The sequence below is a fragment of the Paralichthys olivaceus genome, chromosome 16 (assembly GCF_024713975.1).
Source record: "Paralichthys olivaceus isolate ysfri-2021 chromosome 16, ASM2471397v2, whole genome shotgun sequence".
Taxonomy (NCBI): Eukaryota; Metazoa; Chordata; class Actinopteri; order Pleuronectiformes; family Paralichthyidae; genus Paralichthys; species Paralichthys olivaceus.
Genome location: NC_091108.1, coordinates 10621747 through 10645692, shown reverse-complemented (window position 1 = coordinate 10645692; position 23946 = coordinate 10621747). Strand labels below are relative to the sequence as shown.

The 23946-nt window shown below is 41.9% G+C and overlaps 1 protein-coding gene and 2 non-coding genes across 5 annotated transcripts; all 3 read left to right on the top strand.

Annotated features, from left to right (window-relative positions):
• Positions 1–1974: 1974 nt before the first annotated feature.
• eif4g1a (eukaryotic translation initiation factor 4 gamma, 1a) lies at positions 1975–23807 on the top strand. Of its 3 annotated transcripts, XM_069511754.1 has the most exons (33): positions 2002–2444; positions 4363–4489; positions 4581–4667; positions 4911–4943; positions 7690–7710; positions 7989–8171; positions 9372–9471; positions 10247–10357; positions 11586–11737; positions 11971–12063; positions 12804–12879; positions 12991–13908; positions 14011–14099; positions 14217–14406; positions 15072–15205; positions 15491–15610; positions 15716–16108; positions 16345–16491; positions 16612–16848; positions 17060–17164; positions 17473–17760; positions 17984–18101; positions 18185–18281; positions 18393–18769; positions 18873–18994; positions 19120–19292; positions 19413–19538; positions 19674–19755; positions 19889–19987; positions 20457–20600; positions 21022–21103; positions 21226–21366; positions 22370–23807. In XM_069511754.1, exons 2-33 carry the CDS (start codon positions 4415–4417, stop codon positions 22552–22554), a joined length of 5298 nt encoding a protein of 1765 aa, XP_069367855.1. In that variant the 5' UTR covers positions 2002–2444; positions 4363–4414; the 3' UTR covers positions 22555–23807. The 3 variants fall into 3 exon arrangements, with proteins under 3 accessions (XP_019959166.2, XP_069367855.1, XP_019959157.2); XM_020103598.2 differs by lacking the exon at positions 10247–10357 and having other exon boundaries at positions 2003–2444; XM_020103607.2 differs by lacking the exons at positions 4911–4943; positions 7690–7710; positions 10247–10357 and having other exon boundaries at positions 1975–2444.
• On the top strand, positions 16153–16229 carry LOC138405204 (small nucleolar RNA SNORD66). Its single transcript, XR_011238888.1, has one exon. It is a non-coding gene; the product is annotated as a small nucleolar RNA SNORD66 (small nucleolar RNA).
• LOC138405196 (small nucleolar RNA SNORD66) lies at positions 16899–16973 on the top strand. Its single transcript, XR_011238880.1, has one exon. It is a non-coding gene; the product is annotated as a small nucleolar RNA SNORD66 (small nucleolar RNA).
• Positions 23808–23946: the final 139 nt, after the last annotated feature.

The following is a 23946-nucleotide window of genomic DNA, read 5'->3' as shown; positions in this document are numbered from 1 at the left end:
GACTAGAACGAGCCATTGTGTATTTGCCGTAACAACGTGACAAAGCAAAACAGACATGATAACTGATAGTGTAAAAGATAAATCATGTGATTAAACTAAATAATCACCCACATAATAATCAGTTAATAGTCACAGTTAAATAAGTTATCACAAATTATTGATATGTTATTTATATAACAACCGATTGGTTGGTGTATTGTGTCTGAGGTGTTTCTTATTTATCTTATTTATCATGATGAATTGATGCTGGATCAAATCAATCAATGGGCTGATCTCTAGAAGATGAATCAGCAACTTTTGATAATCAATTCATTTATCAAGTAAAAAATTGTAAAACATATTATTGATACAGCTTCTCAAATGAAGTAATTTGCTGCTTTTCATGTCATAAATGTAGAAATAAATATATAAATAGATTAAAAATACAGAAAAAGCCTTTTTCATTACGAAGTCTATGTATTTATATACTTATCTACAAATTATATTTAATTTATTGATTAATATATACAATACTTACAATTCTCACATTTGAGACAATCGATGATGAGAGCAATTTTCTTTGAATCATTGCAGCTATACATGACATTTTTTTTATGGTGTTACTTGGTATCAGATCACCACAGAGAACTTACTTCTGCACTGGCAGTTTTTGCCCATTTGTCACAGAAACAGATGAAATTATAATTTCCATTTTTCTTTTCACCTTTACTTTTTAATTTCAAAGCAACTCCATTTCACACAGAAGATAAATACAGTGACAAACCCAGTGCTAAGTAAGTAAAGTCATATCTAAAACAAGACCATACCTCCAGAGAAGGTAATTACTTATCCACTGGGCACAATGAAGAACATCAATCCTCATTATACTTATTGGAAAGAACAAGAAAATAATAAAAACTGAAATATACAACAAGAGAAATGTTAGCCATTAAAACAATAATTAATACAAATAAGGAAATTATTAAGCGGCTATGATAAATTATATTCAGACATTTAAGTATATAGAGTTTCCTATTAAAGACACTTTTGGCTTTTTATACACATTAGCTAGAGACAAAATTTATATTTGTGTATCTGTCTGTGTGTTTAGGGTGACAGTATTTTGTTATAATGACATTATTTACTGAAAATATATTTTCTTAATCATCTTTCAGATCACAACTAACTGGTAGAAAATAAATATTTTATCCATTTATGTATTTGGAGCTCAGCCAATCATGCATCTTTTTGGATATTATTATCATTATTATTAATTCACTTTATTTAACATTTTGCTTATGAACAAGGTTTTGTGTAATTTAAAACTGAAGAATTGAAAACAAACAATTAAAACAATTAAATGCAGCAAAACATGATCGAAAATAAATTGATATAAAAATAGTTCAAAGGTGAATTCAGACCCAAAGTCAAAGGCAACAATTATGTAGCATTAAATTTCAATCTTTGTTGAAGGTGATTATTCTGGGAAAATATTGATTGGAATGGCAGTACTGTGTCCTTCAATGTCTCCATGCAGAACCTTGTACTGCTCTTTTAATATGTTGTACTTTGCTCTTTTGTACTCTCCTTCTGTTTTTTGTTTTTTTAGCTTATTTGTTGAATAATTTTAAACCCTTTGCTTTTCAGTGTTTAGTTGAGTGGTTCTTATTTTACTGCAATATCACCTCCAGCACTGTGGAATGATTATTTACTCACTTACTCTTGTTTGGTAAATCTTATATTATAAAATGTAATGTGGAAATGTATTCCTTTGAATCACACATTTTATTACCAGTTTCAAAGTGCATTACTACATATTTTATTCTTTACATCACACGACACAGAACACAACATCATTGTGCAAAAAATGTGTGCAGAAACAATAATAAAGAATAAAAATAAAGCCACTCTTCGTGTTAATGGAGGGATTTGGATCAGATCTGTGTGGATGAAGTGACAGAAGCTCCTGTGTCACATGACTAAGGAAACTGCATTAAATTTTAATTTTCCCGGAAGTTACCCATGCGACTTGGAGGCGCACCGGCTCCACAAACGAGAAACACCGCACCATGGCCTCGCTCTGAGCCGATACACACGACAGTGGTGTACGTAACGAACCGGCAATCCGTCACCATCGACGCCCTGATCATGGACCCACGGTCCAGAGGCTTTTTTCGGGGCCATCGGAGTTGTCAGTAGTACTCCCAAAGTACTATATTGTTTGATTTTGTGCACTGGCACTTTTGCACGCCCGGGGATTTAAACCGAAGTGACAGCAGCAGCGCTCACCCCGGCTGCCGGTTAGCTAACTAGCACGCTAAGTCAGTAGCCAAGAAAAGGGCATCACTTTTCTGTTGGAGTAAAGGACACGGAAACTACAACACAACTACTTTCACTAACAGAAGACTGATCAGAGGCAGATCCCCCGACTTCAAATCGTACACCACATTCACTACTGATTCCCGGTAAGAGTGAAAACTAGCTGCGCCGGAGCCTGGCTTCATTTTGTCAAAGGCACACAGGCTAGTAAGTGTTAGCAGGCCCCGGCGGCTGTCAGACTGGCACTTGGCACACTGGGCTGGCTGGCCGGCTAATGGTGGCAAGAATCAGAGGAAAGCTCAAGCCGATGTAAGCTGGATGTCGAAGCGTCGATCCGGTTTGTGTTTTATCTTTTGAGACGGGCGCTTTGCTAAAGTTAAGCTAACGTGAGCTGAAGTGACAGCCGGGGTTACTCGCTCTCGTGGCTAATGGTCACTGTCGTCACCTCAGGCTTCGTGAGGTAGTGGTGTGCTAGCTCCAACGATAGCACATTCGTGGTCTAAAAGCGATTTCCACCGTGTTTCAGACACATGGCGACAACTTGATATAAGCACCGATCTAATTCTTGTTTGTTTTTTTCGTGGGAAATTGGCTCCGGTGATGTGTCAGGTCGGTGGGTTCGTGTCCGATGAGGTTGTTGGGCCTGTAATTAAATACACCTCGGAGGACAGGGCTGGGCTAAAGCGCTAACGTTGAGCAACAATAGCCCAAGTGTAACATAATCGATGCCAAGTGTTGTTTTGTCCATCGTGGCTTTTTGTTGTGGTCTGTGTTTTGTCCGTAGACACATCGTCAATTTGGTGTAATAAACATTTCTGCTCTTTGTGTACGTAAAGGTTAATATGAACTCAGCGCTAAGCCACGTAGCGTAGCTAAGCGAAATGTCTGGTGTAGTGGGACACGTAACGTTAGCCGGCTGCTAGCTAACGATTTAACTTGCTCTGGTCGGGACGCTCCCCTCGCTAGCGGGCCGGTAAAACGCCTTTTCGTGCTATAACTTGGCTAAAACCCAGTTGAAATATTTCCCCCGTGTATCTGTCGTATTTAATGTCGGCTCTTCAGGCTGTTAGCCTTCACTACTCCTCAGAACCATATGGTATCTTTGTACATCGATGCCCCTGTCTCAAAGAGGCATGGCATTAGCTAGCAGCTAACGACAGTACCCTGTGTCAGCAGGTGGATGGAGCATGACACGTCTGCCAGTACTAGTCATACGTTTATTCCAGCATGTGTGTATTATCCCCGGGCATGTGTAATAACAATCGATCCAGATGAGACAGCTGTTGGCAGTTTTTTATTTTTAAAAAGGTGTTATATGAATTGATGATTTGCACATGTAGCTAGCACAACCAGGGGGCAGTAGCCACTGTTAACACAGTAAATGAACTTTGACCCTAGGTATCCATTTTCTCAAACTCACCCCAAATCGGAGTAGTCCAAGGGGTGTGTTGGCAGTCACTTGAGCTTGGAGTACATATCCTCACCACTATAAGTCACCCCCCGCCCCAGCCTTTTTTTTATTGCTTTTCACTCTCTGGCCAAGTCATGATCATTTAGAAATGTGTTTGCAATGCTCCATCTGTTCAGTGGCTGAGTCTTAAACGACTGCTAAGGACTGTATGTCAAATCCCCCCTTTTTCATAGAGATTGAATAGCATGACCTTTTTCTGTTCAAAAAAGGCAGTTTTTGGTCTGTTGCAGTCTGATTTGAGTGAGTAATCCACAATGGATTTGAAAACTGAACTGCTCAAAAGACGAGATGTATGAACCCTGCAACAAGATTGCAAGAGTTGCTCTTATCGTAGGCGAAACCCTCAGACCACACCCTCGTTGCTTGGTTAGCAGGCACCACACTAATGGTTCATGTCTTCACACTGTGCTGTTCTGACATCTGACCTGTATGGCTCCAGTTATGTGTCAAAGAGATGTGTTACCCCTCTGCCTGTGTAAACATCATTAAAATCCATTTTGAACTGAAAGCATTTGAATTGCTTTTTGAAACTTCTGATGCTCACCTCTTTCTTCTTTCTTTTTTTTTTTCTTTCTTGCTCTTCTATCCATCAGAAAGGCTGGCAACACAACGCCACCCTAATGCAGAACCATAAAAGAGCGTGAAATGAACAAGCCACCACAGCCTATAACGGGACCCACCTCTGTCCCAAACCCTGCCCCTTCCCCTGGATTGACACAGGTGAGAGCCACTGACCTCATAGACTTCAAGTTTTCTTTGTTTTGAGATAAGTTTGATAACATCTATTTATCCTCTATTCTCTCCTCTCAAGGCTGCCTACGGCCCAGGACAGCCCCCTTCTCTTGTTTTTGCCACCCCTCCACCTCCACAAATGAACTCTGCACCCCAGACAAGACAGGTATTGTTCAACACATGTTTTCTTTATTTGTCCCTTGGTTTTAGCATTCATAGTCATGGTGGTATGTTTTTCCTTGAATGAGAACCCTCCCGCTGCTGCTTTTTCATGAAGATCTCTGACACGGCTTCTCCTGCTTGAAGGCTTTTGCTAAACCTGTTTATCTGTGCTTGTTATAGTCTATTTGCCATCTCTCACCTTGAATGTCAATCTTGACTTCTTTCCTCTCTTCTGCTGTCCTCCCAGTTTGCCGCAGGGCCCCGTACTTTACACCAACAGGTACTAACACCCCTCTCTTTTCCCTACATTCGCTCCGTCTCCTTTTTGAAATGCATGCTTTCAGTTTCACACGTAGGAGAATTAGATGAGAATGCTGTACTGTTTGTGAGATAACCTTAATTTTTCCCGAGATCCAGTAACGCTTCCATACCTACTTTTAGAAATGCATATTTGTCTGTAGGACTAGGCCTTGGACGATAACAAATTTTGCTGGACGATATATTGTCCCACAAATTATTGCTGATAAACGATATTATTGTCAACATGATAATATATCATAATAATGCACACCCTTTCAAATACAATAAACTTTTATTTCTCAGTGTTTTTTACCATTGTAATTGTAATTTCAAGAACGTTTAAATATCCTAAATAAATAAAACAAACAATAAACAAAAAATAAAATGGACTCTCAGTCTCTGTTAGCAAAAATTGCACTTGAATAAAAATCACAACTGAAAACAATAAAAATAGACCCCGTGTCTGTTAAGAAAAACAGCACTCAAATATAAAACCACACACAACCAAAACAATAAATAAAATGGCTTATCAAGTCTCGACAAACAAAATTGAACTTCAATAAATATTGAACATTTAGGCACAGAGGTATAGAGTTGTACATTCCTTAACAGGTAACACTGCCAATCCAGTTATGACCTTTGTAAACAAAAAGTGCAGAGTAACAACACAAACACTTCATATAAGCAGATGTCTTAACAGGCCATATGCAAATCTGTAGCTACTTTAGTTTGGCAGATTCCGAGCAAGGAAAACCAACATGTTGACCTTGTGTGGCTTAAGGCAGGATCTCTCTGGGGTAGCAATGTTGCCAGCTGTGCTAATCATTCTCTCCGAGCTGGTGCTCATTGCACATATGCACATGTATTTTTGTGCCAACTTGGCCATCAAAGGGTATCTTCTTTGATTGTCACGCCACCACATTAAGGGATCAGAAGATGCATCAAGTGTATCTTCCTGGAGGAACTTGGTCAACTCTGCATCAGCCTGCACTCTTTTTGGAACTGCAGCCTGGTAATGACTTGTGAGGTGAGCTCTTCTGTTTTGAAGAAGGTCACTCAGCCTCTTCTTCTTTGTGGGTGCGGGAGGTTCATCCTCATTTCCTCTAGCAGCAGCTGTGCTGCAGCTCTCACCACTGGTACCTTCTCCATTTCCTTCTGGCTATTTTAAGTCCAGCAGCTCTTGCACAAACTGATGTTTGACATCATCCAATGCCTCTGCCTCCTCCATGGTGCCACGATATCTTGGATCCAAGATAGTGGCCTTTCTCAGGAGGACTTGGATTGCAAGTGAACTGTATTTTCAGTCAGTACCCTGCACATGTTACGTTTAACATTGGCTGTCAGTGCAGTGTCATCGGGTCCTGGAGAGAGAGTTCACCTTTAATCAGTTTACTTTGTCGACCAATCTCCTCAGTGAGTGTTGACTGTCAAGACGAAGGCTCTGCATCTCAAGGTGTAGTTTTTTTCCCCAACTGGGAAAACTGGGTCAGGTGGTTATGCTTTAGGTGGGCATGCAAGTTTGTTGTGTTGCCTTTTTTTGTTGCCACACCTTTTGAACAAATTCGGCATACTGGCTCATCCGTGTTGATGGGCTCACCTTGCTCATTCGGTTTGAAGCCGAAATTTTCCCACACCGGGGCTGTGGCATTTGACTTTGCAATCATCTTTTGTCCTCGCGTTGCTCCGCACGAGGCTCACTTACTGCACTCTGTGTGTGTAGCCAATGCTAGCGGCCCAGCCTAGGCCTGGGATGATAACAAATTTTGCTGGACGATATATTGTCACACGAATTATTGCCGATAAACGATATTGTCAACATGATAATATATCATAATAATACACACCCTTTCAAAGACAATAAACTTTTATTTCTCAGTGTTTTTTACCTTTTGCAAACTTCACTTTCAATGAGCGCACACCATTTTGCGCTGTTCCGTTTATATTTACTTTGTCGACCAAACGAGTGAGTGTTGACTGTCGGGACGAAGGCTCTGCATCTCGAGGGGCACTTTGTTTCCCCAGCTGGGAACACTGGGTCAGGTGGTGATGCTTTAGGTTGGCATGCAAGTTTGTTGTGTTGCCTTTTTTCGTTGCCACCACTTTTGAACTGGCTCGTCCGTGTTGATGGCCTCACCTTGCTCATTCGGTTTGGAGCCAAAACATTCCCACACCGGGGCTGTGGCGTTTCACTTTGCAATCATCTTTTCAAAGCAGAGTTCGTTATATAAGTTATATGCACATGACTGCATATTTTTCAATCCCTATGTTTCTCTGTAAATTACAATGTTCCAAACCTGCCATTACAATGACAAAATAACTTACTGTATAGTGTAGTGTAAATTATTGAAATCTTTTCATGGTTATGTTCAAATCATAACAAGAATTTGGTTTTAAGAAGCTTTTTGCTTTCCAACATACATCTAATTCAGTACCTGCAGCATTCAAACATCAATTATGGCTTGTGCCAGCGGCCCTTAAAACAAATGTCTGACAACTTAAAGCCACGAGACTTCAGGGAATCCCGTTTATATGCAGACCTGTACAGAGTTGCATGCCCAGCTAGGATTGTTGGAGCTTACTGTTCATAACTGCGAGATGCAATGCTGCATTTCATCCTCTTCCCCTTACACCTTTTAACCTCAACCCTCCACATAGTCTGTTGTTCTCATTTTCACCTTATTCTCACTCCCTCTCTTGCTCTCTGCTTATGTGTTGCGCGGCTGAAGGGTGGATACAGAGCATTACAGGTAACAGCTTTTCTCTTTCCCCCCCCCCCCCTTTAACTTTGGCTAACCAGTGTGACAGGGACAACTGACATCCAGTACAATTTAGGTGCAGTGTAACCCAGGAACTGAACTTGCTGTACACATTGGCAGTTGGTGTGTGCATTGCCTCCAGCCTGGTGCTGCTATATTTCTAAAACCTGGGTTACCATAGCAAAGACATTAAAAGCACATGCCGAGCAACATGTTTGCTCATGCTAAGATACTTTCTTCATCCTCCTTTCCCTTCCTTTTTTGTCCAGACTTACTATCCAAACCGACCAGCCATGGCAACCAATGCTCCAAGAGTACAGACAAGTAGTGGGCCCAGACCTGTTGGACCTACCCATGTCTACCCGCCCAGCTCCCAGATGATGATGATTTCCCAGCAGCAGCTGTCTTTTGCTGGATCCCCTCAGGGCTACTTCATCCCCCCTCCTGGACAGGTTTGTTCACATTATAATCATCAATAGCTAAAATATAATGCATATTAACTTCCCTGTCCAACAACCTGCTCACATAATTCTCTCTCTATGCTCTTTATAATAACTGTATAAGCCCAAATATAACTTTTTTAGGTAACATTTAAAAAAAAATGGATGTCACGGAATTACACAGACATTTCAACAACTGCAGTGTTGCATTATGGCCTTCAGCCTTCATGCTTGAGTTTTTCATCATGGTGTCTTTTAGTCTTCATCAGGTCTATATTTATTAAGAATCCCTGTTTAAACAACTGTATTTGCTGATGACTCATGTAATGAGTTTTGTTGCCACAAAGGACTTCATTTCTTTACTCAGTGAAACAGAAAGACTAAATCATCTTTCCAGCAGCTCAGAATTACTGGTGGCAAAGCGTGTCATGATGGGAAGCTTAAAGAAACGTCTGAAAAATGTTAAGAGTGTGACAGGAGTGTGTGAGCATGTGACTAAAAAGGCATTGTGAAGAATTGGCTACATTACAAAGCATATTTGGGCAAACTACACAAATACAAAAGATGCACTTCTTCCCAAAACAGGTGTTGCACAAGGTGGTTCATCTTGTATTTGTGTTGGTATGGCAGGTTACTGTGGGAGTTTTTCTCTTTCCTTCAGTGTTTCATAGCTTGTTGTGCATGTGGGAGATGTGCTAAGTTACAAAGGCCAACATCTGTGGATAACAGTCCTCACTCTCACAGAAAACACCTCTGAAGGGCCTTGCATTCCTGGCTTTTTTTCCTCCCTTAAAGCATCTGTGTTACCAAGTAACCTGCACGCCCTCAGGCTAGATTGGCTCAAATTGAGTTGGCAGAACAGACGCCATTGTTAACATGATCAAGCCTCTGGGTAGGGGGCGAGACATTTCCAACACATGCTCTAAGTGGTTGACCAGTCACAAAAGAGCGGGACGGCTGACCAGTCACAGCAAACTGGGCTGTTTGGGAAGTGGGCCAAGAGCTAAATGCGAGCACCTCAGAGAATGAGTGAAAGAGTTGATGCAGCAAAGTACAATATGAGACAAATACAATTTTTTAAACATTACCTTTCAAACATCAGAGGATGTACAACTACACACATAGACCCCCCCCAATCAAAATGTGTAAATGGACAAAATATCTCTAGCACTCTTTTGTGTTTGTTTCTGACTTTTTATTTTATATTTTCAGTACCGGGCCCCATACATGCCTCCAACTCAGCAGTATCCTGTGACCAGCGGTACAGCTGCCTTCTATCCGGGAACCAGCCCTGCTGAATACCCCGCTTATGGTAAGGGGTTTTTGCCCAAAACCAACTACCAAGCACAACCATGAACACGAAAAACAAATTGGTTCTCTTTTCCAATTAGTTCAAATCTTTCGTAAGCATCAGAAAACGGAAATTTGTGTTGATTGAGAAGCATCTGCTTTTGGTCCATATTCATTTGTGCACCTGTCTCTGCCCACAATGTTTTGTTGGGTGTGTCATGGTTTTGCCTGGCTGGTTGGTGTGTTTTAATGTCTTTTCGGGGTCAAAACCCTGCTGTATATGGTGATCTGCCAGTTGCATGTGGTCTGGCTTAGTTCTGCTTTGGTCTCTGTTCTTTCTATCTGCAGTCTCACCTGACACTGCCTCATAGGTTCCATGAAATGACTTTTACTGTTGCCTCTGCTACCTTTCTTATCTTGTACTAAATATTCAGTCCACACAAAACTGAATGTGGAATTTAATATTGACAGGGAGTTAATTTGCGTTTAAAAGACTTAAAAAGCAGGATTGGAACCACTGCACTTTTGTATAATTGTGTCTCCCCAAATACTTTAAACTCAAAAGTATGATTTGGATTTAATGTTATGCAAAAAAATCTGATATTTTTGTGGCCTAAACGAATTAGATGTAGCCAGGAACACAAAGAAAGAGTACAGCAAAGTCATCGTTCATTTCAAGGGACCTCTTAACACCCTGCTTCCTCTGGATCCTCTCATTAACTCATTCTGCATCTGTCTCCTCCTGCCCTCTCTCCTTACCTCCCTCTCTCTTCCTCTCCTTTGCTGCGTTGGTTCAGAGCCCTCTCTTGCTGCGAGGGAGAGGCGGGGTGGTGGGGGGAGAGGGGGCGGGCGAGAGAACGGCCGTCTCTCTCTCCACGGTGCTCCTCTCACCTCCCAGCGCTACCCCGGTGAGTAGTGTGTGTGCTTGTGTGTTGGTCAGCCGGCTTCTGTGGCACTTCCTGTCTCTAGTAGTGATATTAATGTGCATTTTCTTGTGAGTGAAACGCAGTAAGAGTAGGCAACATACACACAATTATTGTAATAAAAATTGTAAGCACAAGGAAAAACATTTTGAGTGAAAAGCTAAACTTGAATGTGATTCAGAGAGTGCATACCTTCAGTAAAACACCCTATCTTGTAATGTTAAATATAAAATTTAAGAAAAATCCTCAATCCACCCCTTGATTTGGATACTTACAAAATGTAATGGGTTCTGACCCATACAGCATCCTTGCAAGTTTTGTTGTAATGCGCCTAGTAGTTTTTTGCATAATTCTGCTTACAGACAATTGCAGAGGAAAACATGCAATAATGTCCATGGTGGGGGTAATTAACAATGACAGTACAGCTTTAAGATAAAGAAAATGTGTAAAACACAATTTACCGTCCCCTGATCAATGAAATCTTTGTACTTCCTTTTTCTGCTGTTTACGAGCAGCCTGCCTACACAGAGCTGAGGCTGAACTGGAAGCTGGAGAGTACCGGCACCAACCGGCAGATCTCTTGTTAGCTGAATTCCATCGATGCAATTTCATGTGTTGTAGATTGTTATTGAGTAATGTATCTTGTATAATGACGATGCATTTCTTTTGTATTTATATTCATAACCTTGTCATTGATACATCTTCTATCTGAACTACAGTCTGGAAGGTCATTATTCCACTAGCTTGTGTCATTCACTCTGAATAACAGTCACGCAGGCTTCCATCATCTGAAGGGGTGATCAACAACTAAAGCAGCCTAATAGTCTAAATGTTTTTTTATATTTGTTTGCCTCTTAATCCACACATCTCATAGGCTCTAGGTGTAGACTGTAGTTTTTGTGTTCGGACAGGATTCTCCACTCTGTAGGTGTAAAATGTGGCGTTTTATTGTGTGCGGGTGTTAACGTCAAAATATTATAAAGACCTCCAACTATAGACAAATCAAACAACAAGCAAAAGTGTTTGTGTGATTGCACCTTGAAGTCCTGTTTAATAACAAGACACATGATTTCTGGAACAGTAAAAAGACAAAGAATTGTTTTTCGTAACCACGGTATCAAAGGATAATGTGACTGATCATTTTAATGTGAAACTGCACTTGAGTTTTATTTTTTTTTCAGTTATGCTTTTTTGTTTCATTCTAACCTTCCAGCAGGAGCATATTATCCAGCACAGCCACAGTACCCTCCATCGGTCCAGCCTGCACCGGTCATGATCAACCCCACCCAGCAACAGCCACAAGCCCCGCCTCCTCAGCAACCACCGGCACAGGCACAAGGCCCACTAAAGAGAGAACGCAAACCGGTAGTGTGTTACAACAAAGGGGCAGCACATCTCTTGTCTGAGTTCAAAAAAAAATTGAATAGCGAGACTGTTTGTATTGTCTGTTCCGTGTGGAACTTTCCCTTTTACTTCGAAATAACAGCAGTAATTATTATGATGGGTGGCAGCTATAGATGAGTGCTGGCAGGATGATTATAAACTGTTTGTAATTTATTGTTCGATACTTAACCAATATTTGCTATTTCTCCTGATAGATAAGAATACGAGACCCCAACCAGGGCGGGCGTGATATCACAGAAGAGATAATGTCAGGTGGAAGATCCACCACCACACCGACTCCCCCACAGGTAAGAGCTATCATGGAATACCATTCTCTATTGAATCTGTTCTTAAGTAAATAGGGTTATGTATGTTTCTTACTTTTTTATCACAGATTAAATGTTAAGTATTTTTTAAATGAAAATTGCTTATTCCATTCTGCACTACACTGTTGTTTTGGAAATTAAATGAACAAAAGGAAAAATGTAACTTTTTATCAAATGAAACTTCAGCTTGACGACATTTAGAGATTACTACTTTGGAAAATGCTTTTTTTTGTTATCTGACAATGCAGCATTTTTTTTCATAAATTTGAAGCAAAAAAATTTAAAGACAAAAAGATTTAATAATTTAGTTTAGGAGATAATTCCTTATTTGTATTTATGGATATTTGAGTTGGTTTGTATGAAGCATCCAGTTTTCCAGTATTTCACAATAGCAGTTGCATGTTTTCCCTTCACTATGAGGCCATGTCAAAATCAGCACAGCTCAACTCTAGCATAGAGTTTCCCTGAACATAATAGAAAGGAACTCCACGCAAATATGTGCTGTTTAGAGCTGTGGTTGTATTTTTGGGCTTAGTTGCAACTAGCAGGTTTTGGAATAAAAACTGGATGAAATGGCAGGTGATGATTTTGTATTGGTATATATATACTCTGCTTATATGGAGTTAACTGTGAACATAAATGTTTAACCCAAACTCAGTTGGGAAAAATCAGGTAAAATCTGAAAAATGGAGGTCAATAAGTGGACACTTTTGCAATTGTAGGCCTCCATAGCAGATTTAAGTCCTGCACAGACCAACGGTGAAGTTGTACAGCCTGTCGCTACAGTGACGAGACAAGGTGAGTACATTGTCTCATTTTGGGTGAAATACAAATACAAGCTTCTCGACTTTAATTCCACATTTTCCTTTATGACTGACTGAGTCTTATTCCATATTTTCCATTGCCCAGATGATAACATGGAGCCTGCTGTAAGCGCTGAAACCCCGCCGCCTCCTGCCACAGCAGACACAGAGCCTGTGCTGGAGGCCAAACAGGAAGTGGACAGCCAGATGTTGGTGTGTGCTGAATCAGATGTACCATCTGTAGCCCCCACAGCTGCTACTGAGGATCCATCCCCATTGATAAATGATGAGCAGTCTCCCTCTTCCCTCCCTCCTGCAGTAGCAGCTACTACTACTACTACTACTACTCCTGCCGAGGCAGAAAATAATGACGTTACTAAAGTCAGTGACACAGTAGATGCTCCTGTCGGCCCTTCGGCATCAATAGCAACACAAGAGGCACCTGTTAAAATAGAGGAACCACAGGCTGCCCCAGCTCCACCTGAGAAGGCACCAGAACAGGAAGAAAAGATAACAGAAGAAGTGAAGACAGTTGAAAAAGAAGAGCAGGTGGCTAGTTCCAAGTTGGAGCCTGTAGTTGAAGATGCACCAATAGTTACCCCTGTTGAAGTGGCAGAAGAAGAAGCAGTGACTAAGACGTCAACTGAAATGTCTCATCCTCCACCCTCCAAACAGGAACTTGTTGCTCCACAGACCCAGAGCCCTGCTCCGAACTCTGGCCCTGAACCCGAACCCACTCTGGCTGAAACAGCAGAGCCTCTCCTCTCCAACGGTCTTCCTCAGAACATTGAGGAACTTTCTGAGGATGTTACGCTTTCAGACACTACATCCCTTGACAAGCCAGATGCCTCTCAATCTCAGGAATCCACACCTGTAGCTAAAATGGCAGCACTAACCCAGGAAGAGGAGGAAGAGGAGGAGATTGAGGTGGAGAAGGAGGAGATTAAAGGGGAAGAGAAGGAGAAAATTGAGGATGTCCCTCCTACCCCTATCAGCTGCCCCACAGAGGAATCTACTACGCAAGGTAAGGTGGAGTTGACTTTCACTTGCATCTATGAGTTAGATCATATAGATCGTTAGTTTATAATTCTGATTTAAATGTCAACTCTTTGTCCTTTCTTTGAAGCTGCTACGTCTCTGCCAAAGAAGAGGAGGAACATGAAGGAGCTCAACAAAAAGGAGGCCATTGGAGACCTCCTGGATGCATTCACAGATGTGTGTACCAATCCTGATGTTGTTTAAAGTCATTTTAATTTCGGCTGTATCCATAAAGAACAAGGGTATTAAGTTTTTAAGTATGACATTCTGTCTTTTCTGTTATGTTTGCTGCAGGAGCAGGAGGCCAAGCCGGCTTCTGAACCTTTGCCCACTCCGGCCGACCCTGTCCCTGTTGCTCCAGCTGAACCTCCTGCTGAGGCCGCAGATGAGACTTGGGAAGAGAAAGAGGACAAGCAGAACGCAGAACCTGACAGGCCCAAAGCCTCGCCTGAGCCAACTGAGCAGAAATACCAGTACAAAGAAGGTGAGTTATTAATAAGAGTCTGAGGGAATTACATTTTCTGTATATTTAAACAAAACAGCTACTGATTGTGATTATGAATTATAGATTTGCATGCACATACCTCGGCCAAGGCCAAACAGTCTCCTTACATTCAGTCTTGCTGGACCAAATTTCACAAACTCATAGATATCAGTCCCCAAAATATGCTCAAGGTCTTTCATCAAGATCCGCTAATTATTCCCGGGGTAATTGTGAAAATGTCAAAAAATGCAGTATGTCACAATGTTCTCTCTCTGCCTCTTTGATCCACTCAAAAACATAATGGGTTCTGTCTTGGCTCATGTGTCATCCTTGCACAGTTTTGTGTAATCTGGCTGACAAACAAATGGACAGGAGCAAAGACAATCTCCTTGGTAGAGGTAACTGTATTTTTAACAGAATGGGTTAAAATACAAATTTTCACTGGCATTGTGAAACACCAGTGGCGAGATATGGAGAGGCTGGCTCAATGTGCAACAGGTTCATGCCTCTTCAAGTGTCCTCGTTAAGGCTCCAGACAAATTCTTCCTCCTGTCCATAGTGCTACAAAGCTGTATCTAACTCCCAAGATCCTGTAAAATAAGTAATATGTAATCAAGAATGTTTTCCACATCACTGTTAATCCTCTGCATTCACACATCCCTCAGAACAATGGAAGCCGATAAACCCAGAGGAGAAGAAGCAGTACGACAGGGATTTCCTCCTGGGCTTCCAGTTCATCAGCGCCAGTATGAACAAACCTGAGGGTCTGCCCACTATCAGTGATGTGGTCCTGGACAAGGTAGCTAAGCTAACAAATTCTGCTTCAGTTGTATTTCTAACTGCAGTCTGAAAAAGTTTACATCCATTATGTGGAATGCTTTAAATGCTTGAGATTGATTAGGCTGATGCTGAAAAGGGCATAAACTATATATATCTCCCTCAACTGAATTCATGACTTTTGCACGATTAATTTTATAGTATATTGTGCTAAATATAGAAGAAAACAGCTCATTATAATTTGTCCAGACAGTGTTTTGTATTTGTTTGTAACCACACCTCATTTGTTTCCTTGCTGAATCTCCAGGTGAACAAGACTCCTCTGCGACCTGCTGACCCAGCTCGACTAATTAACGTTGGTCCTGATTTTACTCCCTCCTATTTGGGTAATCTTGGGAGCAGATCAGTGGGAGGACCAAGAGGCCCAGTGAGTGAATTTGTTCCTTCTTGTCCCTTTTTTTGTATTTAATTTGTTGAATAAGGTTTAAATTTACTCAAGTTTGCAAATATTTATTCCTTCCCCTCCTTTCAGCCTCCGGGGCCACGTCGCTCCCAGCAGGGTCAGCGTAAAGAACCTAGGAAAATCATCATCAGCAGCATGTCCCTCAATGATGACGTGCAACTCAACAAGGCTGAGAAGGCCTGGAAGCCCTCAGTGAAGAAGTCCACTCGCAGCCGCTGTGCTGAGGAAACCGATACAGATGACAGTGAACAGGGCAAGACTAAAGAGCTGTTCAAGCGTCTGCGCAGTATCCTCAACAAGTTGACTCCTCAGAAGTTTCAGGAGCTGATGAAGCAGGTGACAGATCTGGCGATAGATACGGAGGAGAGGCTGAAGGGAGCCATTGACCTCATCTTTGAGAAGGCCATCTCAGAGCCCAACTTCTCTGTGGCCTACGCCAATATGTGCCGCTGCCTTATGGGAGTAAGTCATGTGATTGTGTCTGAATCTTGTGCTTGTCTTAATTGCTCCAATGATAATTTCTGTTTTGTGCCACGTGTCTGGGCCACTGAATGTTCATGATGGTATTGAGGAACTGAAGGAGCATACTTAAATCACTATACATTTAAATGATGCTTTTGCTTATGGCATGTCATTCAAAATGAAAAATGTAAATCCATGAAAGAATACTTACTGTACCTCATGTTTTCCTCCCCCAGCTGAAAGTCCCCACTACGGACAAGCCAGGAGTTTCTGCCAACTTCCGTAAACTGCTGCTTAACCGCTGTCAGAAAGAGTTTGAGAAGGACCAGGATGATGATGAGATCTTTGAGAAGAAGCAAAAAGAGTTGGAGGCTTCCAAAGATGTAAGATGCAATGTGTCGTGCTCACTATCACAGCTACCACAGATATTTATGTAGACTAAACTGATCATTTTTACCCCCCCCCAACACTGAACACAAATGCTTGCTTGTGTCTGCACTCAGGATGAAGAACGTGAACGCTTGAGGGTGGAGCTGAATGATTCCAGAGACCAGGCCCGCCGGCGCTCACTGGGAAACATAAAGTTCATAGGCGAGCTCTTCAAGCTGAAGATGCTGACTGAGGCCATCATGCACGACTGCGTAGTGAAACTACTAAAGAATCATGATGAAGAGTCTCTGGAGTGTCTCTGCAGGCTGTTCTCCACTATTGGAAAAGATCTGGACTTTGAAAAGGCCAAGGTAAGTAAAGCATGAACTCAGATGGATGAAGGGTGAATTTAAAATTTAGTTTTTAGTGATGACTTTTATTTTTGTGCCACATGTCTGGGCCACTGATTTAGTGATGGGATTGAGGAACTGAGTAGATGGATGAAAATATTCAGTCTTGTTTTCCTATACATGGTTATGGTTGACAGCCATGACTCAAAATCCACTTCTGTGTCCCTTTCAGCCTCGTATGGATCAGTATTTTAACCAGATGGACAAGATCATCAAAGAGAGAAAGACTTCATCCAGAATCCGCTTCATGCTTCAAGACGTCCTGGACCTCAGAAAGGTGAATTTGTAAATAAAGAGCCTGTGTTGAGCAGTTAAGTGGGTAGGAAACATGTTTAAGGAGGAGGAAGTGGGGATCTCGGGGAGTTCTCCAGAGTGACTGATTTAAAAGGAAAGCCTTATGATTATTATTTTTTCTATCTGCTTCACAGGCTGAGAAACTTAACTTTTTGTAAATATTGGTAATTGTGTTAGCTCTTCAGAAAACCCTCAGGTTTTCGGTGGTTGTTTTCAAACAATCCTTAGTTTTTATTCTGTGTTAAACATTTCAAGACTGCTTTATAACCATCGTCCATCTCTGATCCACAGTGCAACTGGGTGCCTCGCAGAGGAGACCAGGGTCCTAAAACAATTGACCAAATCCACAAGGAGGCAGAGATGGAGGAGCACAGGGAGCACATCAAAGTGCAGCAGCTCATGTCCAAGAAAGAGGCAGGTGGAGGTAGGATGGGAGGAGGAGGAGGGGGCATGGGGGGCCGAGGGTCTCACACACCAGGAGGTGGCCGGAATAACCCGCCTCAGGATGAGGGATGGAACACGGTGCCCATCTCCAAGAACAGACCCATCGACACCACCCGCCTTAGCAAGATCACCAAGGTATGGGACATTTTCATTCATGTCTGAAATCTTGGTCTCTGCAGCTTTGAGCTTTTTATTCAATTACCTACATTTTTGTTTTGTGTACGCAGTAAGAAATTGATCTGTCTACCACACTCTTTATGTTGAGTCAAGAGCCAATAAGAATAAAATTGTCTCAAGTGTACCCTGGTGATTTGGGACACAAATGGATTATAAAGGTTGGAATGGGTTTTCTCTGCAGCCCGGTGCTCTGGACTTCAGCAACCAACTGTTGGCTCCAGGTGGCAAAGGCATGTGGGGCAGCTGGGGCAAAGGCAGCAGTGGAGGAACTGGAGCTAAACCCGCCAGTGGAGAGCAAGGTAAAACACGTTCCTCGTAAAGATTGTATGGTTTACGAAGCTTTAGCTGTTTAGTTGTTAATCTCTCCTTTTGCTTCTTTTAGATGCTGGTCGTCCAGCTACTAGCACCCTCAACCGATTCTCTGCCCTGCAGTCTGGTTCTCTGTCTTCATCAGACTCCGATCGCAGAGCTCCTCAGAGGTAATGTGAAGTTGTGTAAAAAATAAAAATAAAAAAAAATTCTTACCTTGTTAAATCTATCCTTCTTTACTGTTTCACTGCATAGTTAACTGTTTACTTACAACGATTAAGGTCAAGCTCCAGTCGCGAGCGCGGTGGAGACAGGGGCGACCGCGAGAAGGATCGCTTTGACCGATTTGATCGCAATGAGGGACGGGAAGGTCGTGACGACAGGAGCACCCGCAACCAAATCACGAAGAGAAGCTTCAGCAGAGAGTCGCAGGAGCGCGGAGGGAGGGTTGGAGACACCCGGACCCCGACTGAGCCTGTGCGTCGCGTCGCCAGCATGACTGACGACAGGGACAGAGGAAGTCGGGATAGAGGAAGTCGGGACAGGGGAGGCAGAGACCAAGGAAGCAGAGACCGAGAAAGCCGGGACAGGGGAAGCAGAGACCAAGGTAGCAGAGACAGAGGAAGTCGGGACAGGGTTCCGAGCAAAGATCTCACAGGTAAAGAGGATACAATAGAATTTAAGTGTAATTATGCATACTGATGAAATGACCATGAAAGAGGACGCAGGACTGAGCTGCAACTTGATTCCTTTTTCTGCAGCTAAGCGTGAGAGCACCCCCACTCCTCCTCCTTCTCTCTCTAAACCTGCTCTGACTGAGGAGGAGGTGGAGAAGAAGTCAAGCGCCATCATTGAAGAATACCTCCACATCAATGACTTGAAGGTACAACCATGACACAATATACACCAGCATCCAACACTGAATTCAACTGAAACACATGCATGTTAAGCAGGAAATGCTTTAAAGTTCCGCTCTGACAGCCTGCGTCTCTCCTCCACACTCTGTAGGAGGCGCTGCAGTGTGTGACAGAGCTCAACAGTGCCTCGCTGCTGTACGTGTTTGTGCGGAACGGCTTGGAGTCGACGCTGGAGCGCAGCACAATCGCTAGAGAGCGCATGGGCCACTTGCTGCACCAACTTATAAAGGCAGGGACATTGCCCACACTGCAGTACTACAAAGGGTGAGCACCTAACAGGAAAAACCTGTTGAATTTTTCTTTTTTAACTGCAAGTGCCTTGTTTTAGATCTATGGTGTGTGTCGAACGTGACACTAAGTGCTTTGTGGTTTTTGGGGTTGCAGGCTAGAGGAGATCCTGGAGGTAGCCGAAGACATGGCCATAGATATACCTCACATATGGCTCTACCTGGCTGAACTCATTACCCCCATGCTCCATGAGGGAGGCATCCCTATGGGACAGCTCTTCAGGTGAGCTCCACATTGATTGATGACATTTCTAACATGGCGGATGCAAAAGTTCAAAAAAATTACAGATGTTGAAAAGAGGAGCTTTACACGTTATTTAAAAGAAAGTGAAAAGTTAGTTTTTAATTGTGTCTTTAGGGAGATCTCAAAGCCTCTCCTGCCTCTGGGGAAGGCCGCTGTGCTGCTGGTCCAGATCCTTAAGCTGCTCTGCAACGGAATGGTAAGTCCAACATGTCTAAAAAATCAAATCGTGGACATTTTCACATCCACACTAATACGCAGACGGCTGTTGCTTTAACAATTCACATAAAAATCTTTCGTCCCATTAATTTAATGTCTCTTTTCCTCATTAGACCCCTAAGAAGGTCGGGGCCATGTGGACAGAGGACGGGCTGAGCTGGAGTGACTTCTTACCCAAGGACGAGGACGTCAACAAGTTTGTCACTGAACAGGTTTGTAGGAGTGTGTGTAATAAAGAGAATAATATGAATGACTGTAAACCACTACATGCTGAGTTAAAGGTTTGAGGATGAAGCTTTTTTTGACGAATAGAGATGCACTTTATATAGATGCAGGTTTTTGTTCTGTTTTTTATTCATCAGCTCACTGGTCAGTATGATATCTATAGGCCAGGCCCTCTGCTGGACTACAAGATGAACTACTTCCAATGGCCTGTAATGCTTAAAGACAATTGTCTTGGAATTTATACTGATCAGGAACCTTTTGAGAATTTGGTTGTTTTCTTTTTTTTACATTTTGAAAAGGTACAGCTTTATTCCCTATAACTAACTTTATAGTTGAAATAAATAAGAAAATACATGAAGGGATTTTATTTGTTCATGGTGCTGATTTCTTCTGGTTTGTCATTGTGTCAATAACTTGATCTATCTTTAAGCTTTCTTTTTTGGTTTTGCATTTCAGCAGGTGGATTTCACCACAGGAGAAACGACGGAGTCACTGGAAGTGGTTCTTAAGAAAGCCCTGAGTGGAGAAGAGCTCAGTCAACAGCTGGACAGACTCCTCGAGGATAAGGCCAACAACCAGCGCATCGAAGACTGGGTTGAGGTGTGTGACTGCTCATGTTTTTCCATGCAGGTTTTATTACATGCTTGAATATTTCCATGCAGGGTTTTTCACAGATATAAAAGTAGAAAGAGGAACTTTATCACGCAATGTTTAACAATTCTTTTAAAATCAGCATTTAGTTACCGGTTACTTACATCATCCAAAATGTTTCCAACAATGTTCAAACAAGAGAAATCCACAATTTTATTCAAGGTGACCAGGTGTTATACTTCCACTCTGTGTATAGGTCTCTCGTAATGCGTGATTACTCGCTGCCCCATAACGTGAATAAAACTTTAATACATTACCAGCAGTGATCTTTTAAATGTTCATCAATGTTTTTGATTGAGACCCCTAGTGGCGGAAGTAACATATTGTTCATTGAGGTCCCCCAGTTCAGCAGTTTTGTTTTGTTTTTCAGGCTAACTTAGAGGAGCAGCAGATGACTTCCAACCAGTTCGTAAGAGCATTGATGACAGCAGTGTGCCAGTCCGCCATCATATGTAAGTATGATTGACAACAGCACGTAACGGCAGCAGCGCAAATTCTCCTGCTGCCCAACCGACTTGACGAAACACAAATCACAATATCGGGATTGATTTTTGTTTGTTCCTCCTCGTTTCAGGTGACAACCCGTACAGGGTGGATCCAAATCAGATCAAAGAGAGAGCCAGACTTCTGCAGAAATACATGTCTGACGAGCAGAAAGAGCTCCAGGCCCTTTACGCCCTCCAGGCACTGATGGTGCATATGGAGCAGCCTGCGAGTGAGTGTCCAGCTCTTAGTCTGTGTTCGAGCACACAAAATAATCAATACCTTACAATTCAATGAGCCTTGTCGGAAAAGGTAGAAACTGGTGAAGATCATGGTTTTTATTGTCACTGATCATTCAATCCAATGCTCATTATTGATTGATTATTATTGATTATTGAAAACTTGTTTGTGACTTTACAGTTTTAAAGTTAAATTTGTTTCATTACTTAAAATGTGTTTTTTTAATAGAGGGAATCGTTCTGTGTCTACTACACAATGCACTGACTTTACTCTCTGTCAGTGGCGTGTCAGTGTTCCTGTTTGCATTCATTTAGTATTTCACCGCCCACCTGTGGCCGCAGCAGGCTATTGTCTCTGGAAGCTAACTTGATGTTGATGCTGCTTATAGTTTGTTATTCTCAATGGATGTGACCATTTCCTGTTGATGATGTGTGGGGCTTGTCAAGTGGAGGGGAGAGAAATATATTTTGGGCCTCTGTGTATTGAAGATCTCTGACCGGTGTCCAGCTGTAGCTAGCTGCAGATAAGTCTGCATGTCAAGCTGCGCCCTTGATATTACAAAGATTATTACACACATGCTAAAAAGTGTGTGGACACTCATTCATTTAACAACTCAACATTCTTTTCTTCCTGGGAGTTGGGAGGCAGCAGACAGAATATTGTTGCAACAGTTGTGTGATAGTTCAGTGTGTGAGTTGTATGAGTGGGTGAGCTGTATTTTTTTTAATAGATTTCAGCAGCTTCATGTGGATTTAGTCTCAGAATTAATTTCATGCAACCTCTCTGGTTTCTGATGCTTTGGGCTAATTCTTATCTGACCAGTGTATCTTGTCTCTTTCTCTGGAAAAGTACAAATGTGCCAAACATCTGAAAACTGCATTAGTGAAAATGACTTGTGATTGCTCTGACAGGAAGACACTTACTGGGATGTATTTGTTTAGAAACAGTGAAAGGACCTAGTGATCAGTACTGACCTGTGTGTTGTGTGTCTGCAGACCTGCTGCGGATGTTCTTCGACGCCTTGTACGATGAGGACGTCATTAAAGAAGAGGCCTTCTATAAGTGGGAATCAAGCAAAGACCCTGCGGAGCAGACGGGCAAAGGTGTGGCCTTGAAGTCTGTCACCGCCTTCTTCACCTGGCTCCGCGAGGCAGAGGAGGAGGAGTCCGACAAGGAATAAAAAAAAAATAAAAAAAAGAGTGAACTGAATGCTGCCACGCCCCCCTTTGGCTAGGTGGTGGCTCTGCAGGCGGCTCTGGAAAGTTGTGGACAATATTGCCAGAGAGGCAGACTCAAATCAATCCTCAGTGAGGATAAATCTTTATTATTATTTTTGTTTCTTTTCATGGAGGGTGGACTTGGAAAACAATCATTTCACTCTACCCTCCACTTCTTGCTTCCTCATTATTTCCTCACCTGCTTGTCACAGCAAGTGTCCTAATCAAATAAACTTGAAAACTGATTCATCAGGATTGGTTGTTAACACGGTGTGAACTATTCCACATCACTGCGAACCTTTTTAGGCACAATAATACAAACAGACAGGCTGCTTTTCTATGGTTCTAGATAATACTGATGCCTAACATCCTATCTGATCTTCGAGAATAAACAGCAGGGCATGTGGTGTAGTGGGTTTCCCTGATACATGGGTATCATCTTGCCATAACGTGTGTTCAATCCAAACACAGCTCTTCTATCTCTTTGTCCCTTACTGGAGTGTGCAGCATGACTGAAGTGTGTTTCTATTAATTATACAGGAGACGAAATGTACATTGAACTAATCTTACTTTAATGGATGGAGTTTTTAAAGCAAAGGTTGTCTATTTTCTCTTCCTGCTTCCTAGAACTTAGAGGACAGAATGATGGAGGACTGATGTTGACCTTTGACCTTGACTACTAGGGGGTGGTCTTAATGCTTCCTCTAAGCCATCCTCACCCATCCCCAGTAGTGAACCACACTGACTGACTCCTCATCTTTACCTCTTCTCTACTTAAACCTGAGCTGTCGTAAAGGACACTTAATGACCCCAATCACCATTAAAACTTGAAATCTACAGAAAATTGACTTGACGAAATATATAAAGTTAAAAGGAAAAAAAAAACAACACAGAAACGATCCGAAAGCCTTTTCTACTTTAAGTGGAAATTAATTTCAGGAGCGTTCTGTAAATATATAATAATAAACCTTTTTTTTTTTTTCCAGTTTTATTTTTCAGAAACAATAAATTGCTGATATAATTGCAGTGTATCTCTTTTCCAACAGCAGTTGTCCAGATGCAGAGGTGCTTTAGATAATCCATTGATTATTAGTTTTATTCGAATTTTGTAAATATTTTTTTGCTTTCTTTATTTAAGAAATTATTGCTTCTTTTGCATCTGAAACTGGAAAGATGAGGTAACGGACATTGCAAATAAAGGACTTATTAAGTTGCAGAGCAGAGTTTTGTACAAGTCTTTTTGAAACATGTTATGTGTCCCAGTTATTTACCTTTTTGTTGCAGAATTACGCAAAAACTAGGAAGGATGTGACATGGGCCTAGAATGAACCCTTCAAATTTAAATAGAACCGGAC

Excerpts from the sequence above, each read along its gene's own strand:
- eif4g1a (XM_069511754.1), top strand. The coding sequence starts at position 4,415 with ATGAACAAGCCACCACAGCCTATAACGGGACCCACCTCTGTCCCAAAC. Across the intron at positions 11,738-11,970 it reads TAAAGAGAGAACGCAAACCG|ATAAGAATACGAGACCCCAA; the intron begins GTAGTGTGTTAC and ends TTCTCCTGATAG. Across the intron at positions 13,909-14,010 it reads AGAGGAATCTACTACGCAAG|CTGCTACGTCTCTGCCAAAG; the intron begins GTAAGGTGGAGT and ends CTTTCTTTGAAG.